The sequence below is a fragment of the Falco biarmicus genome, chromosome 11 (assembly GCF_023638135.1).
Source record: "Falco biarmicus isolate bFalBia1 chromosome 11, bFalBia1.pri, whole genome shotgun sequence".
Taxonomy (NCBI): domain Eukaryota; kingdom Metazoa; phylum Chordata; class Aves; order Falconiformes; family Falconidae; genus Falco; species Falco biarmicus.
Genome location: NC_079298.1, coordinates 1,747,188 through 1,764,320, shown reverse-complemented (window position 1 = coordinate 1,764,320; position 17,133 = coordinate 1,747,188). Strand labels below are relative to the sequence as shown.

General features: G+C 53.0%; 1 protein-coding gene across 1 annotated transcript; it reads left to right on the top strand.

Moving 5' to 3' along the window:
• The first annotated feature begins 10,685 nt into the window (after positions 1–10,685).
• Positions 10,686–15,797, top strand: LOC130157232 (E3 ubiquitin-protein ligase RBBP6-like). Its single transcript, XM_056356607.1, has 3 exons — positions 10,686–10,865; positions 13,096–13,195; positions 15,740–15,797. The coding sequence occupies exons 1-3, from the start codon at positions 10,700–10,702 to the stop codon at positions 15,795–15,797; spliced, it is 324 nt and encodes a 107-aa protein (XP_056212582.1). The 5' UTR covers positions 10,686–10,699.
• Positions 15,798–17,133: the final 1,336 nt, after the last annotated feature.

Sequence of the window (17,133 nt, the reverse complement as noted above, 5' to 3'; positions counted from 1 at the left end):
GGAGCCCGTGCCTTTGCAGGCAGGTCCCAGAACTCTCCCGGTCCCTGCTCACCAGGCAGGCTGCTGCCCACACTTACGCTTTCAGCTCCTCCACCTTGGCCTGCTTGCTGGCCCTCTCCATGGCTGCCATCCAGTCCTCGTAGAGGTCGACGACGAGGAGCTTGGTGGGGATGCTTCGCAGGAAGTCCTGCAATGCCAAGGGCTGCAGGTGAGCCTTTGAACGCTGCAGGCCAGCCAGGAGCTCCTCCAGCTGCACGTCAGAAGTGCTCACCTTCAAGATGACGGCCAGCAGCAGCGCAGGCTGGCTTCCTACGTCGATGTCCTTGCCGCGGTCCAGGGCCTCGCGCAGCTGCCGAAGTTCTGTCCCACCGGCAGCTCTGCGGAATATCCCCTCCGTTGCTGGTCCTTGCTGGCGCAGGACAGCCAGCAGCTCCTGCAGGAGAGGCAGGAGGCCACTTGCTTGGCTGAAGAACCAAGCGGTGGCAAGGACCAGAGCTCTGCCCCAGACGTGGTTGCCTAAGCGCCACAAAGGGTCTGGGACCAGAAGCAGGTTCTGGGGGTGCAGAGCCCAGTGCCCTGTCCCCGCAGCTGCTGGGGACACGCAGGCCCTCTCCAGAGCAGCCGGAGGGAGGGCTGGGGACCCCGTCTGTCCAGGCTGGCTTACCTGGATGGGCCGGGGCAGCGTGTTGTCCTCCCCACAGAGGGCTGCCAGGGGCTGCCCAAAGAGCACCCTGCTGCAGCTGGAGCCCGCTTGTCCTGGCGCCTGGGCAGCGGCCGGGGTGCGCCGCAGGGCGAAGGGCCAGGGCAGCCCCATCCTCCTCCTGCTGGTGCTGCTCCCGCTGCTGCTCCCTCCTGCTGCAGAGGAAAACAGAGTAAGACACCACCAATGGAGACCCCAGGCCAGCGGTCCCAGCGCCTGCCCTGCCCTGCGCTGCCCTGCCGGCAGCACGGTGCTGTGTGGTGCGGCAGGATGGGCAGGGAGGCAGCAGCTGGAACCGCGGCTGTGGCTCGGCGGTGTTGACTTAGAGGCTCTTGAGAGCCATCGTGCCACGGGGTCAGCCTGTGCCAGCCTTCGCCCTGCCCTCCTGCAAGCTGCGGGCAGCAGCAGAGGCTCCGTGTCCCCGCAGAAGCATATCCAGCAGGGACTGCCCAGCAGTTGTCCTTGTCCGTCCAGGTGACATCCTTCCGTGGGCTGCCCAACCTGCATGGCGACACTCGGGACAAGTGAGCACAGCATTGCAGGAGGTTGCCTTGCTTTCCCAAACTCACCTGGTGCGGGGCAAAGTCCCCCTGCGTTTGCAGATGGGGCCGTCGCAGGCCCTTGCTTGGGATGAGCCTGCAAGAACCAAGAATCGGGCTGTGCTTGGAGAGCAGCCCCGCAGCAGAAAGGGCCACCAGCAGCCTGAGCGCGGCAGAGCTGGGACCTTCTGCCCTCCCGGGCTCTCTTCCCCATGTGGCAGGGTTCCTCCCAGTGTCACCAGTCAGAACGTGCTGGCGTGCTGCTGGCTTCCCAAAACTCTCTGCTCCCTGAGTGGCACCATCAGACCCTCTGTCCCTCCCGCACAAGCTCACCCCAGTCCCTGCGCATCCCGGCGCAGCCAGAGGCAGGTGCAAGGCAGCCATTCTCACCTCTGCCTGTGCCTCCATCAGCCTCTCCATGCTCCTGGCGCGCAGTGTCCTCCACTGGGCAGGAGAGAAGGAGGGGAAGAAGGTGAGCAGCCATGGCTCTGCTGCTCGGCTGCAGGAGCAGTGCTTGGGGACAGGGCCCAGAGCAGAGAGACACTCACGGCGTGGCGGCGGCTCAGCTCCCTCTCCAGGAGCTTGATGGATGTCAGATGGGTGACGCGGGCTCCCTTGCGTCCTTCTGGTGTCCTGTGCACCGGGAAGGGAGAGGGAGAGAGCTGGGTGAGCCCCAAGCCGTCTCTTGTCTCTTGTCAGGCAGCTGTGCCCGAGAGCTGCTCGCAGCCACGGGGGCACCTTCCCCAGCTGGGGGCTGTGTTCCCCCGTCCATCCAGCTTCTCCTGGAGCATCCCCCTGGCTTACCCCAGCAGCGTGGCCACCCACAGCTCCTTCAGTGCCTGGGATCTGCAGATAGAGAGGAGAGAGAGCGTCAGGCCCTGCTGCCCCCAGCCCTGGGCAAAGGTGGGTGCCTGCACAGCCCTGTGCTGTGGGGCAGGATAGAGGTGCTGTCCAAGCCCTGGGTCGCTCTGTCCTGCCTGAGCGGCTGCATTTGCCTTTCCCTTCTGGGGACCAAAAGGTGACCAGGGGATGCAGAATGGGGAAACATCCCCCATCCCTCCCTCCCTGCCACCGGGCTGCCTGCTCCCTGCCCAGCTCTGCACGCAAGGCAGAGGCCTGTGTTCATGGGATGGCGTGGGCACGGCTGGGAACCTCTGCTGCCCGACCACGACTCACCCAAAAGTGGCGATGCAGGAGCCGGTGGGCCAGGCGAGGATGACAGAGGTGCTGTCCTCATCGGTGCCTTCCTCCTCCTCCTGTCCATCCTGCCCCGCAGCCTCCTTCCCGCTGCTGAGCACCCACAGCTGGTCCAGCGCCAGGCGGAGCTGTGGGCGCAGGCTGGTGCCGTGTCTGCAGAGAGCAGAGGCGGGCACTGAGCTGGAGGGGGGCTCCTTGGGCTGGGTCCCCACGCGCAGAGCCCTGTCCCCCACCTGCCCTTGGGACGGACATTGGTGCCTCCAGCACCGAGGGGCCGGGGCCTGGGGCTGGTGCCAGGGTGTCCCTGGGCCGGGGCTGGGGGCAAGGATCTGGGCTCTGAGGGTCTTACCGCAACTTGGCGACCACCAGTTCCTCGTGGAGGAGCAGAAGGCGCCTCTCGCTCCTCTTGCGGCCCCGCGTCAGCCGCACGTCCGCGCTCAGCACCGGCTCGGCGTCGCTGAGAGCCTCCCTGCAGAGCAGAGAGCGGCGGGCGTGAGCAACGCCAGTGCTGCGTGGCCCAGCTGTGCCCGCGTGTCCCCGAGCCCGGGGGGAGCCCACCTGGAGCCGCAGCAGCAGCTGGCCTGGCCCATCCTGCCCGGGAGAGGAGGGCCCTGGCCGTGCAGCGAGGAGGGGGCCCAGCCGGCGACGGCGAGGCTGGGAAGCGGGGTGCTGGTGCTGTGGCAGCGCTGCTGGGCCAGAGGCTGCCTCCTGCCAGCGCCGCTGCGTGCCAGCACGGCTCTGCCCTGCTGCCTGTGGTGGCCGTGGGCTCCCCGTGACCAACGGTCTGAGCCCAACGGAAAGTGGGCGGGGCCTGCGGGGCGGGGCTGGGGCCCTCTCCAGTATGGCCGGGCCTGCCTCGCCCCGGGGAGCCCCGCGCAGGACAGGGCAGGGGGCAAGGGCCACCTCCCTGCGCCTGCGGCCAGCGCTTTGCCCTGGGGTTTGGACAGGGTCCTGCTCGATAAAAGAAGCCGTTTTTCCTAGAGGTGACCGTTGTGGCCTGAGGCAGACTCCTCTTGGTGGAGGCCGGCCTAGCGGTCGGAAGGCCTCTGGCACACAGGCCGTGCCAGGCCTCAGGCCCCAAGGCGCTGGAACTGGAGCAGGCCCAGCAGGAGGAAAAAATTCCATTTTTACCAAAAGACGGGGGGACTAGCAGCAGTCAAGAGCCGCTCGTGTCCTGCCAGGCGCCACAGGGAAATGAAATGTGTGGTGAGCTTCGGCAGGAATTGTGGTGCCCCTGGAGCACCACCCTTGCTTGGGAAGGCTTTATTCCACCTGGGTGCTAAGGCTTCACCCTTGGCAATCAGGGCTGGATGAGCGCCACACAGGAGCCCCTGCCCGGTTAGCCATGACCTTCACCCAGCCGGTGGCCGACACGGCCAGGGGCGAGTCTGTGGGGTAGGCCGTGACCATGGCAAAGAAGGGGAAAAGTAGTCAGCTTTTGATGGCCCGTGTCTCGTTTCACTGTTGACCCTAAGCAATGCCTTGCTTCAAACAGAAGTGATTCAGAGAGTTACACACCCGCCCTGTTCAGGAAAAATGCAGGAAATCAGAGACATCTAGCAAATTCTCTTGTGGCTGTTGTACACTGCAGCAAGAAGCAGCGTGGGTCCAGTGGCTAATGCTGGAAGGGGAATTCAGCACTTCTGGGAAAGGGAGATAAAGGCACTCTTGTGGGCCAGGCTGGGATTGGAGAGCCTGGGTGGGTGTCTGGGGTCGCAGCTTTCCCGCAGTGCTGACTGTGGTGCCTGCTGCTTGTTCTTCCCTGCAACGCCGGTTGCATCCACCTGCTGGGGCTGTGCTTGGGAAGGGCTCCGGGGGTGAGCAAGCCCATGGGAGAGGCCTGGGGAGAAGCTCTTCTCCAGAGATCTACCAGAAACTGTCCAGAGCATCCGAGAGGATGCTCTGTATGACAAGGGAAGGTGCCCGTTGGTCCAATGTACGAGAGCCTGCAGGGCTCCCATCAGGGTCCTTTGACCTACCCATCCTCCAGCCAGCAATCCAGGTGCTGGGGGGTCCCATGTAGGTCTCCTGAGGTACCCTTTAGCCCCGGGCAAGGTGTCGTGCCTCAGTGTGTGCTTGCAGGGCATGTTTCCTTCCTGCTGACAAGGGCGGAATTGCAGTTAAATGCCCCTGGGCGATCCCGAGCCAAGCAAACTTTTTTCTATGGGTCACACTGCTTTGCAGTCCATGTGTGTGGTTCAGCTCCTGCATGGGAGCTGAGGACACGAGGTGACCTAGCTCGGAAGCTGGCCACTCTTGCTCCAGGCAACTCCAGTTGCTTGCGTTTTCCTTCAGCTTCCCCAGCCTGATCATCTCCACTGTCACCTCCTCCCTGTCCTACAAGAAGTATCCCTATCCCAGCCATTAGGACAGTGGCACAGCACTCAGAATCCAGATCACTGGTAGAGAAGAAGGACAGAGGAAAAGAGACGTTCTCCTTTGAAAGAAATCCTTCTTTGTCCTCCTTTAGCTACTAGTGGATGAAAAAAAGGGGGACAGAATTTCAGGCCAGCCACAGCACTGGCTTTCAAGCCTGAGCTTGTCATCTCATGGCTGTTCTGGAATGCGGTACAGTGAAAGGAGAGAGAGAAATGGCAAATTTTCCCCCTCGGGGCGATCAAATGCTGGCAGAGGTTGCCCAAGGAGGTTGTGCAGTCTCTGTCCTTGGGGATCTTCAAAGGCCAAGGGCACACAGTTCTCAGCAACCTGCTCGAGGCGAGCGTGCTGGAGCAGAGGGCTTGGCCCAGAGGACCTCCACGGGTCCCTTCCAACCCCACCCTCCTGTGTGGCTCTGTGCTTTGCTTTTGCCCTGGCGGAGATCTTCAGGGACTTTGTGCTCCGTTTTGTCTTGCCTTAGGGCTACGATGTGCTGTGGTTTGGGGACAACAAGGTCAAGTATGTCAGAGGTCAAGCGAGTTAGTGTCAAAGTGTGTTACTGTTATGGACAGAATCTGTGTTTGTTGGCCCTGTGTTCCTGGGGTTATGGCATTTTTATCTTATCTTGTGATCTGTGTGGTGGGTTTTTTTTGTGGAGAGTGTCTTTTTTCAGCTATTTTGCCTTTGTGGGGTACGGATGGGTGCCTTTGGTCTGTGTATGATGTTTCTTCTCGTTTTTCTGCTGTGCTGGTGGATGGTGGTGAGCTTTTCTGTCTTGAAACCATCGATACTGGTCTAATAGATCTCCTGCAGGTCAGGCAGTGTCACTTCTGGCGTGGTCTGACTCATTTCTGGTGAGCTGGTAGGTAGGTGTGGAGGACTTGTGGTCCCTCCATGGAGAATGACTGCTAGAGGACTAACAGGGAGATCTGTGGAGGGGTGAGAGGACCGCTGGCCCATAAGTAGTGACTGTCAGAGGACTAAGTGTACTTGAATTTACGTGGGCTTCCAAATTCATGGTTATTTCTCCTGCCTTGTGGAAGAGCCATGGGAAGTCACCAGCCACACAGAAGGACAAGGGGGTTCCCAGGGGTACGTGGTTTCTTGGGTTTTGCTTTTGAGTAAGGAAGTCTTGTCTCAACATGAGTACAACTGTGAACGGTCAATTTTGCTAACTTTAGAAATTAGGGAGCAGCACTTTTGTGCTGTGCCTCACATGGCTGCCAGGGCACGGTGAGAAACAGCAAGAGTATTCCTTCCTGTCACTTCTCCAGGGGAGCAGCGCTGCACTTGTCAAGGTGAGGGTTTTTTGGCTCTATATGATTGAAAAGGTGAGGGGTTAATTTTCAGATCACAGAAATTAGGGAGCAGAACATTTGTGCTGTGCCTCACATGGCTGCCAGGGCAGGGCGAGAAGCAGCAAGAGAATTCCTTCCTGGCACCTTCTCCAGGGGAGCCGTGCTGCACTTACCCATAGTGAGGGTTTTTTTGGCTCTTCATGATTGCAAATGTGAGAGGTCCATTTTCTCACCACAGAACGCAGGGAGCAAAACTTTTGTGTTTTGCCTCACATGGCTGCCCGGGCACGGTGAGAAACAGCAAGAGAATTCCTTCATGGCACCTTCTCCAGGGGAGCAGTGCTGCACTTTGACAGGGTGAGCTCTGGTTCTGCATGAGTGCACAAGGTTTTGGTCGATTTTCTCACCACAGGAAGCAGGGAGCAGAACTCTTGTGCTGTGCCTCACATGGCTGCCAGGGCAGGGTGAGAAGCAGCAAGAGAATTCCTTCCTCACACCTTCTCCAGGGGAGCTGTGCTGCACTTGGACAAGGTGACTTTTTTTTGGTTCTGCACCATTTCAAAAGTGATGGTTCTGTTTTCTGACCACAGAAAGCAGGGAGCAGAACTCTTGTGCTGTGCCTCACATGGCTGCCCGGGCACGGTGAGAAGCAGCAAGAGAATTCCTGCCTGGCACCTTCTCCAGGGAGCACTGCTGCACTTTGTCAAGGTGAGTTTTTTGGGCTGTGCATTATTGCCACTGAAAAGAGGTCAGTTTTCTCAGCACAGAAAGCAGGGAGCAGCACATTTGTGCTGTGCCTCACATGGCTGCCAGGGCAGGGTGAGAAGCAGCAAGAGAATTCCTGCCTGGAACCCTCTCCAGGGGAGCAGCCCTGCACTTTCCCAAGCCATGTTTTTTGCTTCTGTATGAGTTCTAAAGTGCTGTGTCAATTTTCTCACCACAGAAAGCAGGGAGCAGTACCCTTGCGCTGTGCCTCACATGGCTACCATGCACGGTGGGAAGCAGCAAGAGAATTCCTTCCTGGCACCTTCTCCAGGGGAATTTCCCAGTTCCCGAGAGACTCCTGGCACCAGCTGCAAGGGGGCTCCCAGCCGAAGGGAATTGGGGTGGGAATTGGTGATGTCTCCTTTCCTTAGGCATGTTAACACTTTGGAATAACAATTGGATGCTTCGCTTCTGTTGCTCTTTTCTCATATTGCTCACAGTAACTGCTACTGGTTCCTTTTATCATATTGCATGCTATTTTCTTTTATTGTAATATAAGAAACTGCGTTTGATATATTCCATCATTTGATATATTTGATAGATTTGATTATATTTGATGTAGAGTTCAGCTTTGCTGTGTATCCAGTCAGTCAGCAAAACATAATTTGGCGTAGTCGGCATCGTATGAAGTAAAACTCTCTCTATTTAAGAAGAAAAAATGTTCCTCGACTTGCTATTGGCAGGTGGGAACCATTGCCTTACGGTGTTTGGGCCAGAGTGGTCTGGTGGTGCTGGGCAGTTGGGCCGTGCCAGGGCAGAGGGACGGGGGCAGGGGAGGGGGCGGGGGGAAGGGGTTTAGGGACGGACGGGTGGGAATGGATGAAGGTGTTTAGGGATGGAGCGGGGTGTGTGGGGGTGGGGCAAGGATGTGTGTTTGTGGGAGTGGGTGTGGGGGGGGGTGGGGGGTGGGGGGAGGTGGGTGTGTGTGTATTGATAAACCGGGGGTGGGGGCGTGGGGGGGGTTGAGGGTGTGTGCGTTATTTAGAGACCAGATTGGGGGGCCTGGGGGAAGGGTTTTAGGGACGGATGGGGGGTTAATGGAGGCCTTTAGGGAAGAACCGGGGGGTTGGGGGAAGGATTTTAGGGACGGGCCGAGGGTGGGGGAGGGCTGGACCAGGGTCTGGGGGAAAAGGTTTTAGGGACAGGGCGGGGAGGTGGAGGTGGGGGATGACTTCAGGAACAGCCAGGGTGGAGGAGGGGGTCAAGGGAAGTCTTTCAGGGTTGTTTGGGGGGAAGGATTTTAGGGACGGATGTGGTGTCTGGGCGGACGTTTGATGCCACCGTATAGATTCCACTGTATATACGTTTATGTCCAGGGATTCTGTTAAGGGAAGGCTGCTGGCTCGGCAAAGGGACAAGATGTCTGAGCTCCCCAGTTACCACACTGATTTGGTGTTTAGCTCTACGTTAAACACACCTGCGCACAAAGGTTAGGCCAAGCTGACTCTCTAAAGCTGTTAGAAGTGACAAATTAAGGGACCTCTCATCCAGGGAGTCAGCCTTGGGAAGGATGGGGAATAAAGAATGGATGGGGAAAAGATCTCCGTTCTCTTCAGTGATGCAGAAAGAGCCTCTGGGTGAGGACGTTGTGGCCACAGGAGGAGACAAGCCGATAGAGTGCTGCGATCCGCAGAATGTTGGTTGGAAGTCGGGCAGAGGTAATTGTTGTGGGGGGAGATCGCGACCTCTGACTCAGATAGCCCCCCGAGAGAGGGCAAGGCCCCGCTTGGGGAGCATGGGGAGCTAGTAAAAAACCTCAGCAGTGCTGTCTGAGGGTGTGTGCTCGTTTGTATTAAAGCAAGCAACTTGTAACCCATCCTGTGCCTGACTGAAAATGCATGTGTAATGCGCTATGAGTGTGCAAGTGCTCTGCTGTCCATAGCGCGTGCCCTCGAGTAACTGGGTGAGCACGCTCAGAGGAAACATTCCCCCGTGCTCCCAGCACTGCCATAAAGAATGCCTGCCTTCTGAAACTTGCAAGCAAGGCTTAGAGGGTTTCTCTCCATGACCGACTTTATGGCATCATTCCCACCATACTGGAGAAAGCAAATCTTTTATTGTTTGGTGGTGAAAGCAGCTTGGGCAGTGTCACTGATGTGCAGCACTTTTTTAACCTCAGGTCTAAAGTGCCACCGGTCCCACCGTGGGGTACATCCTTCCTCAGGCTTTCACCAAACGGAAAGGATGCATCAAACGCACCCCACAAACACGTCCTGCACTTTTTTTATCTTTCCTGGAACGTGGGGACATGACCCTGCTGGGCCATCAGTGCCACCTGCCTGGGAGCCAAGATGGTGCCTTTGCATTCCAGGCTAGGAACTTACCTTCTTTTTTTCCTTTTCAGTGACTTTAGAGCCATCCTTAGGGAGGCTGGTTAAGCTGGTTTACTGCACAGCTGGTCGCCAGTGGAGGGAAATGGTAAGCTCCGCTGTTGCCTTTGGTGTTTACTTGTTACTGTGTCGCTCATTTGAGGGATCTTCTCATGCCCCGGCAAGCAGAAGCTATCACTCCACTTTAGGCCTTGGTCTAATAGTCATGCAAAGCAATATTGAAAGTCATTCTGAGGTCTGGAACAGGCCCCAATATGCATTTTATAAAAGTGCTTCTTGGCTGCTGTTTCTCTTTGTATGGGTTTTTTTCCCATTTCCCCAGACTGCTGAAGCTCTGAAAGGCGCCGATGAGCTGCTCTCCCTCAGTTTGCTCCTTTGCCTTTGGGGAGTGCGGTTCATGTTTTCTTCATGGCTTTGCAGAGGAGAAAATCCATGAGTACACCACCTTGGTTTTTTCACCTAAGCTAATTTCAGAAACTGCCTCCTTTAACTTAAACATGAAACTCTTCTTCACCTCTTTGTGCACTTGTAGAAAAGCAGGGTGGGGTGGGGGGTGGGGGTGTCTTCAGGAAGTGCCTGCAAAAGAGCCTTTGGGAGATCCTGTCCCTTGACTCACATGTGGGGTAGTGAAGAGTCTGAGAAAGTCATGGGTGTTTTGGTGTTCACCTAAGCAGGTTTTCGTTTTGGTTTTTTTCTTTTTTCTTTTTTATCTTATGTAGCTTATGTCACCAGGTAGTGACAGCCTGGGGATGACAGGAGGGGACAGCAGGCAGTGGCAGTGTGGAGTGTGACCAGAGGGGACAGTAGGCAGGGACAGGCCTGGGGGTTACCGGAGGGGACAGCAGGCAGTGACAGCCTGGGTGGTGACAGGAGGGGACAGCAGGCCATGACAGCCTGGGAGGTGACAGGAGGGGACAGCAGGCCGTGAAAACCTGGGGATGACAGGAGGGGACAGCAGATTGGGACAGCATGGGGGTGACAGGAGGGGACAGCAGGCCATGACAGCCTGCGTGGTGACAGGAGGGGACAGCAGGCAGTGGCAGCATCGAGGGTGACAGGAGGGGACAGCAGGCCATGACAGCCTGGGAGGTGACAGGAGGGGACAGCAGGGACACCGGAGCCCTGGGGGGTGACAGGGCACGGGGCGGTGACAGGCTGGGGGACAGCAGGGACACCGGCGGCCCAGGCGGGGCTGATGAAGGCCCCTCCCCCAGGGGCGCTGAGTGGCCCCCTGAGCCCCTCTGTCACAATGCGGAGCCGCCTGGGTTGCCATAGCGAGCAGCTTGGCCTGGCAGCGCTGGTGCGAGGAGGGAGCGGAGGCCGAGCCAGGGCCTGTCCCCATCGTCCTCCCACCGGGGCTGCGAGGAGGAGCCGGCGGGCTCAGCCCGCGCTGCTGGCCCCAGCCCCTCGGTGGGCCCTGACCTGCTGTGGGGGCCGCGAGGCCAGCTGCTGCGTGAGGTGCCATCGCGGAGCGGGCACCGCCTGGCCCCGGCCATGTCGTGTGTCCACTACAAGTTCTCCTCCAGGCTGAACTCCGATGTGGTCACCTTTCACGGCCCCCACATCTCCCTGCGCGACCTCAGGCGCCAGATCATGGGCCGCGAGAGGCTGAAGGCGACCCACTGCGACCTGCAGGTCACCAACGCCCAGACCATGGAAGGTGCGTGGGGGCGGCGGGCGCGGGGACCGGGGACCGGCCGGCTGGCGATGGCGCAGGCGGCCAGTGAGGCGGTTGGGCCACGGCCGGCAGCGGTGACTTGTGCTGGGGCCTCAGAGCTGCTCTTCCGTGGTTGTGCGCTGGCAGCTGCCGTCAGGGCTGTGTGCGCAGCCAGGCACAGCAGCGTACGGGGTCCGTGTGCGACACCGCGCGTGGAAGAGGTTTGGTTTCTGGGAACCCTTCTAGCTAAAACGATAAGGGAATGTGGGACAATGCCTTGTCATCACAGACCTGCCAGATTTCTTTGAAAGCCGGCAGAGAAGGCTGAACATGATAGAAAAGGAGTGGGTGGCTAATTTAAAGGGGAAAAAAAAGTGGGTTTGGTGACTGAAATTTGTCTTCAGCTACTTTTACTCCACCGCATTGGAAAAGCGGTGCTTGGCTGCTGCAGAAACTGCTCAGTAGCAACATTTTGGATCAAGAGTGTATCTGTGAGTGAGAATCTATGCAGACCCTGGAAAGCCATCTTGTAGACGAGTGTTCTGTCTAAAGTATACTTGGCATTTCTTGCTAATACAGCTTCTTTGCTGCACCGTGCTACACATTCATTCAGATGCTATTGAGCATCATTTCTTCATTTCTTTCAAACGGTGCATTTTTGTCGTGGTACTGCGTGTTAAACGGTGTCAGGGCAGTACTGAAGTTTTATGGCAGATCAGTTATGGTGAATATACCTAGAAATGTTCTTAGAGAAACCCTAAGTTCTTTTGAATCTGAGAAATGGTGCTTGATTCTCAGAGACGGTAATGGTTTTGTATTACTTAGTGTGCTGTTTCAGTTTGGTAATCTACCGTCTGGCAAAGCTTGCATGTGATTAAAGACTTTGGAATATGACTTGTCAGAAATACAAAGACTTGGAAACCATCTCCATTCCTTAAACATTCAAATTTTATCGGTTGGGGTTTTTTTTCTTTTTTCCTGTGGTTCTGTGACATTCCCACAACAGTCTTGTCTTTACAATGTGTACTCATAGGATTTTTTCCTCTTCCTCTTTGATGTATTAAAACTTAAACAGAATAACATGCCTGCTGCGGTAACTGTAACTTTGGCTCCAGCCTTTCAAGTGGTTGGACCTAAAGACACTGTTTACCTACAGATAGGTAAAGTAGGTTCAGGAGAGTATCTGTGAGCAGACTTAACAGCACGGTGTTAGGGGTCTTGGGGGTGTTACGGGATCGCGTGTCATATACAGCAGTAGAGACAGACATGCAGGTAGAGGCAGACGTACAGGTTGTGACACAGATGCTTACTGGAACTTTTGTAAGGGTGTTTTCCCCGTGAAAATGCAAAAATCCCCCAGCGGTTGTCAGAGCAAAGCTAAGGAATACATTTCGGTGTCATTTATGTGTATGCCAGATTTTGGGGTTTTATACATAACCGTGACTTTCCGTTTTTATTGGACAGCATCTGCGTGCTTAAAGTCACCTTCAGAAGATGAAGGAAAGAACTAGGCCTGGATGCTCTGCCTAAAGGGGGTTCTTGGAGATCCTCCCTGTGGAGATATGGTAGTGGGTTTTATAACTTTGTGCAGGAGTCCTGACTAAATGTTGGCATGATCTTGGAAAGACCCTTCAGTGAACCTTGAGTGAAGATGGCCAACTTGTTCAGAGTTTTCCGAGCCGCGTGATCACGGAAATCTCGTAATAGAAGCAATGCTAATAGAAGCTAAAAGTAAACAGGATTTTACACATCACTGGGGGGAAAAAAAAGAGATGGTGGACTCTTTTTGAAGATGGTGGGAAGGCAAAATGGATGGTTGGGATGTGTTTTAAAAGGTGGGAGGCGGGGTGGGGGTGTCCTCTTCCGTGCTCGCTATTATAGAGACATGTTCTAGGGTTTTGTAAGCTAACAGGAGCAAAAGCAATGAAAGTTAGATCAGGAAAGAGCCTCATGTTTTAGCAGACTCTGCTTTAGTGACTTTAGAGACCATTTTGCTGTTGGCATTGAAACGATTCAAAACAAATGGAAAAGATTTTGCTGCTTGTGTTTGACTATCAGACCTGAAGATTTCTGGAAAGGTACCGTGAGTGTGTGGACATGATAAAAGCATGACGCTGTGTGTAAAATGTTGCTTTTCTATCCGTAAAGGGTTCCCTGAAGTGCTATGTCACGACATATTAATATCACTCTTACGAACTGACTGATGCTTTCTCTGTATTGATGTTGTTTTCAGAATACACAGATGACAATGCCCTGATTCCAAGGCACTCATCGGTAACTGTTAGGAGAGTCCCTGTCAGAGGAGTTAAAGCTACCGGCAAGACAGACCTTGGGTAAGTAGCCATAACGCGTTGTGTTCTTTGGGAGGGGTTTCAGTGTGTTCACCTTCTTTGTGGCTGTTGGTTTACGGAGGCATTCCGGTTGTCTCTTTCTTGTTAAAGCTGCTGTTAAATTGTGTTGTGACAGGGCAGATTTGAATGTATCTGTCCCAAAGCAGACTTAGATTTTTCAGCCCGCTGGGACGTGGCATTCAAAGTCCAACAGTGGTAGCTGTTCAGACGTTTGAATTGGGTTTGTTCTTGGGGTTGGTTTTTCTGAGAGTCAAGTTCTCCATCCTGTTTCCTCTATGCAGAGAGATTCCTTATTTTATGCTTTTGCTTGTATTGCTTTTAGAGTAAACGGAGAGACACATTGCAGTGTGAACTGGTAATTGGTTCCCATCTGCCAGCAGTCCGAGTCCCAGTGTTTGACTGCTTCCTTTGTTTGGGGGCGGGGGGGCAGGGTATTCTTACACCCCAGAGGGGTGGGGGTGGCGGGGCTGCATGCTGTCTCCAGAGGAAAGACTGAGAGTGGCCAGCTGGCAAACCGTGCGAACAAGAAGTTTCATTCTTAAGTGATTCCTATTAGTTTCCTAAAGACAGTGCCTGTGTCGGGCAAGAGAAAAAGAGCAACGTCCTAGAGCGTATTGCCTTTTGTGCCAGGACGGTGAAGGAGCAGTTGATCTTTTCCAAACCTGAAGCTCAGAAAGCAGTTGGGCACATTCCCAAATGTTGGTAGTTACCTTTCTAAGTTTGATTTCACCCTAAGCTGCTCTCTGTGCTCCAGGTATTACTGCTGTATTCCTCAGATTTATGGAGGACAGAGAATCTGATTACAATTGCAGATATTCAAATGTAAGCCTGACTACAGCATTGTTGCTGTCATCGATGTATTCGTCCAGTCCAGTTCTGTATCAGCTGCGTCAGCATGGTTTGAATGGTCATGTTTTCCAGCCTTCTTCAAGACAGACCTCTCCTCCACCATTAGTAGATATTATTGACTTGTGGTTATGCCGTGTCTTTCTAATGTTAGTTCTCAATAAATAAAGTATACCGGCGAGTTTCAGCGTGTCTCAAACAAACAGTACAGCAGCATCCTAGTACCCATGAAGCATCTGCAAGCAAACCCCCCTGAATTTATGTGGCTCTCCTGTAAGCTTTGGGCATATTAGTGCTTTCAGGCACTACCAAGAGTTTCTGGATGCCACAGCGCTGTGCTGCTAAGCATGGCCTTGTTTGGGGGGTTAATTTAGATCGGGATGCTTAGTGCTGTCTTGTCAATATAGCCTCCATTTCTGGTTGGATGACACCCTCTCCTGGTGTTGGAATGCTGCCCTAAAATGAGAGGCTAGGTGCCACTAGCATCAAAGATCCAAGAAGCACCTGCACGTGGGGATAAGGGATGAATGCCGCTGCTCTGCTAAAGTTGCAAATGGATCAGGCAGGTCAGCTTTCTATTCCTTCAGCTGGAACCATTGTGGAAACAACTGGTAGAGTTGTTAATGTTTGGGAATGGTGAATGCATGCTGTCATGGTGGAGAGGCCTTCAGGAATGCGTTAGTCACCTTGTAGTATCTTCCTCAAGGCAAGTGGATGAAGAAACCATGGTGTGGTAATCTAAAGCTTTTCCTCGCGCTTCCTCATCTTCAGGAGGTACGTGGCTGTACTTGCGAGCCTGGTGGTGGTGTAGCAGTGGCAGGAAGTATGAGCCTTTCTATTTGTGCAGGACTTGCACAGCAGCCTTTGGGTTGCCTCTGCTCGTGGGACGCTTTGGATGAGGTATGAATTGTTTGTTAACTAGATGGGCGGTTGCATGTTTGATTCATGAGTAGCATGCAGGTACAGACCAATGAGTATGTGGAATCTCGGCAAGGGCTTGTGTGTCATAAGTGTTCCCTAAAATATTGTAGCATGTTCAAGATGATCTTAAAGGAAGTTCTGGTAATCAAGACTTTTTTTCTTATTTTTTTAACACAGGCCTCCTCGATCTCAGAAAATCCTAGGAACTGCTTTCAGGTGATGTTTCTACTGCTATTTGTAGTCACTTTAGGCTAAGTATGGTAGGTACCTGAACACAGTGCTTGGGCTTCCACCAAGAAACACTTTTCTACAGACAACTGTTCTCGTTTTGTCAGAGGAGTGTAGAAACCAAAGTGCTCTATCTGGTACCTATTTGTGGTAGTGGGGCTATACAGATTGCCTGAAGGTGCCTTCGTATTTGGATGGCTGACTATTTAAGAACAGAAAAATGTAGCACAGTCTTCACAGTTTTGGTACTTAGAGAGCAGAAAGAAAATATCTGAGGACTTCTTCTTGCACTGCTGTATTCTGTATCTTAGAGTCATTGGGGGCAAAGAAGGAATGGGATTTTGGGTTTTATTTCAATTGCACTGAATGCACCAGGAGAGCACACTTTATGTATAGAAATAAATTTCCGTATTCATAAGACTGCCAGTACACAATGTTTTGATGTTCAGGTTTTATAAACTGTTTTCCCTGCTTTATGTTGGTTACGAGTGCTTTATTTTAAGTTCTGATCATCTTTCTTTCTTCTTCTAGAAGTCGAACTGGGCCAGCGAGTAGAACATCAAAAGAGGTATGTAAAAACACAAGCTGAAACTTTTTTCTACATGCTGCACCTAAGTCTAAGAAATGTAGCCTTGTACTAATTTTTTAATATATATAAAAATATATAAAATATATATGGTTTATATATAATATTTATAATATATATCTCTCAAACATATTTTCCAGTGAAACATAGTGTATGCTGTAAATCCAATGTATTTGATTCAGCATAGTGAAAACTGAGCAATGCCAACATTTGCGCGGTTCTAATGTGAATAATGGTATTTGTGCCTAGTAACGCATTGCATTTCGTACTGAATAGGCTAGAATATTTCTTGTGTGACTGTGTGTTGTACCGATAATGTATGCTCATTTTTAGAGCTTGTAGGTTCAAGGTTTGCACCACTGAACTTGGTGCCACTCTTCAGTACGCCACCACTTTGAATTTACATTTGGAAAAGGGGCAGCATTTTTCTTCCGGTCAGAAAACACTGTTGTTCTGCTGCTAAGACATGAATAAGTAACTCGAGGAGACACTTGACTAGTAATGGCCTAGATCTCCACTTGGCCCTTGGGGGGTATGCTACGTGCAACGATGCATTTCAAAATAGCCCTCATAGTACAAACATTACTTTGTGGTGGTGGTTGGTTTTCATCTGTAAGTATAACTGCTTGTTCTTCACTAGAATGGAGTGAGGCATTACATGAGCTCTAGGTCACTGGATCTGATCACTTTGTAAGCTCTTAGGATAACTTAATCGAGAAATTCGTGAACTTGGGGTCTAATTAAAGTAAATGAAAGACAGCGCAAAAACTATACTGCATTCATGAATCATACTTGTGTGCATTTAGTAAATGATGAGCTATTAACTGATTAATTTATAAACTGCACTGACAATGTTTCCTGTAGTGACACTTCCTACTCAAATAAACGGAAATAATTTTTTTAGATCCTTTCGAGCTGCAAATGGACAGCTTCCTTAACCCTCCGTCTTTTAAGCAGTTGTGAGCATTTGACAAGGGTCCCCCTCTGAGGTATTCTGAGCAATAGGTTGATCTCAGGAGGGGTTGGTTGCTTTAGTTTCTTCTCATTAACAACGTAGGCATACTTAAGCTGTTTAAGGTTTGGACTTTGTTTTGAACAAGTATAAATTCCACTGGCTTGGAGGTGGCTCTTCCAGTGACACTCAGAGGATATAGCGCAGGCTTTCATACAGCAGTAGGGGTGAACTATTGCTCTGTTTTGATTGTAGAACTTGAGTATGTGTTTAATTTTTCTGAATAGATTGGCGACCCTTCCGCACCTCTTTCTCTGGCCCAGCTTATTAAGGTATGCTTAGATGTACTTGCTTGTGAAATCGTGTTAAAAAGAAAGGGGTGGGTGT

What these genes read in the sequence shown, in the direction of transcription:
- LOC130157232 (XM_056356607.1), top strand. Translation starts at nt 10,700, where the DNA reads ATGTCGTGTGTCCACTACAAGTTCTCCTCCAGGCTGAACTCCGATGTG. An exon ending in CAACGCCCAGACCATGGAAG is followed by an intron (nt 10,866 to 13,095) that starts GTGCGTGGGGGC and finishes TGTTGTTTTCAG; the next exon opens with AATACACAGATGACAATGCC. An exon ending in ACCGGCAAGACAGACCTTGG is followed by an intron (nt 13,196 to 15,739) that starts GTAAGTAGCCAT and finishes TTCTTCTTCTAG; the next exon opens with AAGTCGAACTGGGCCAGCGA.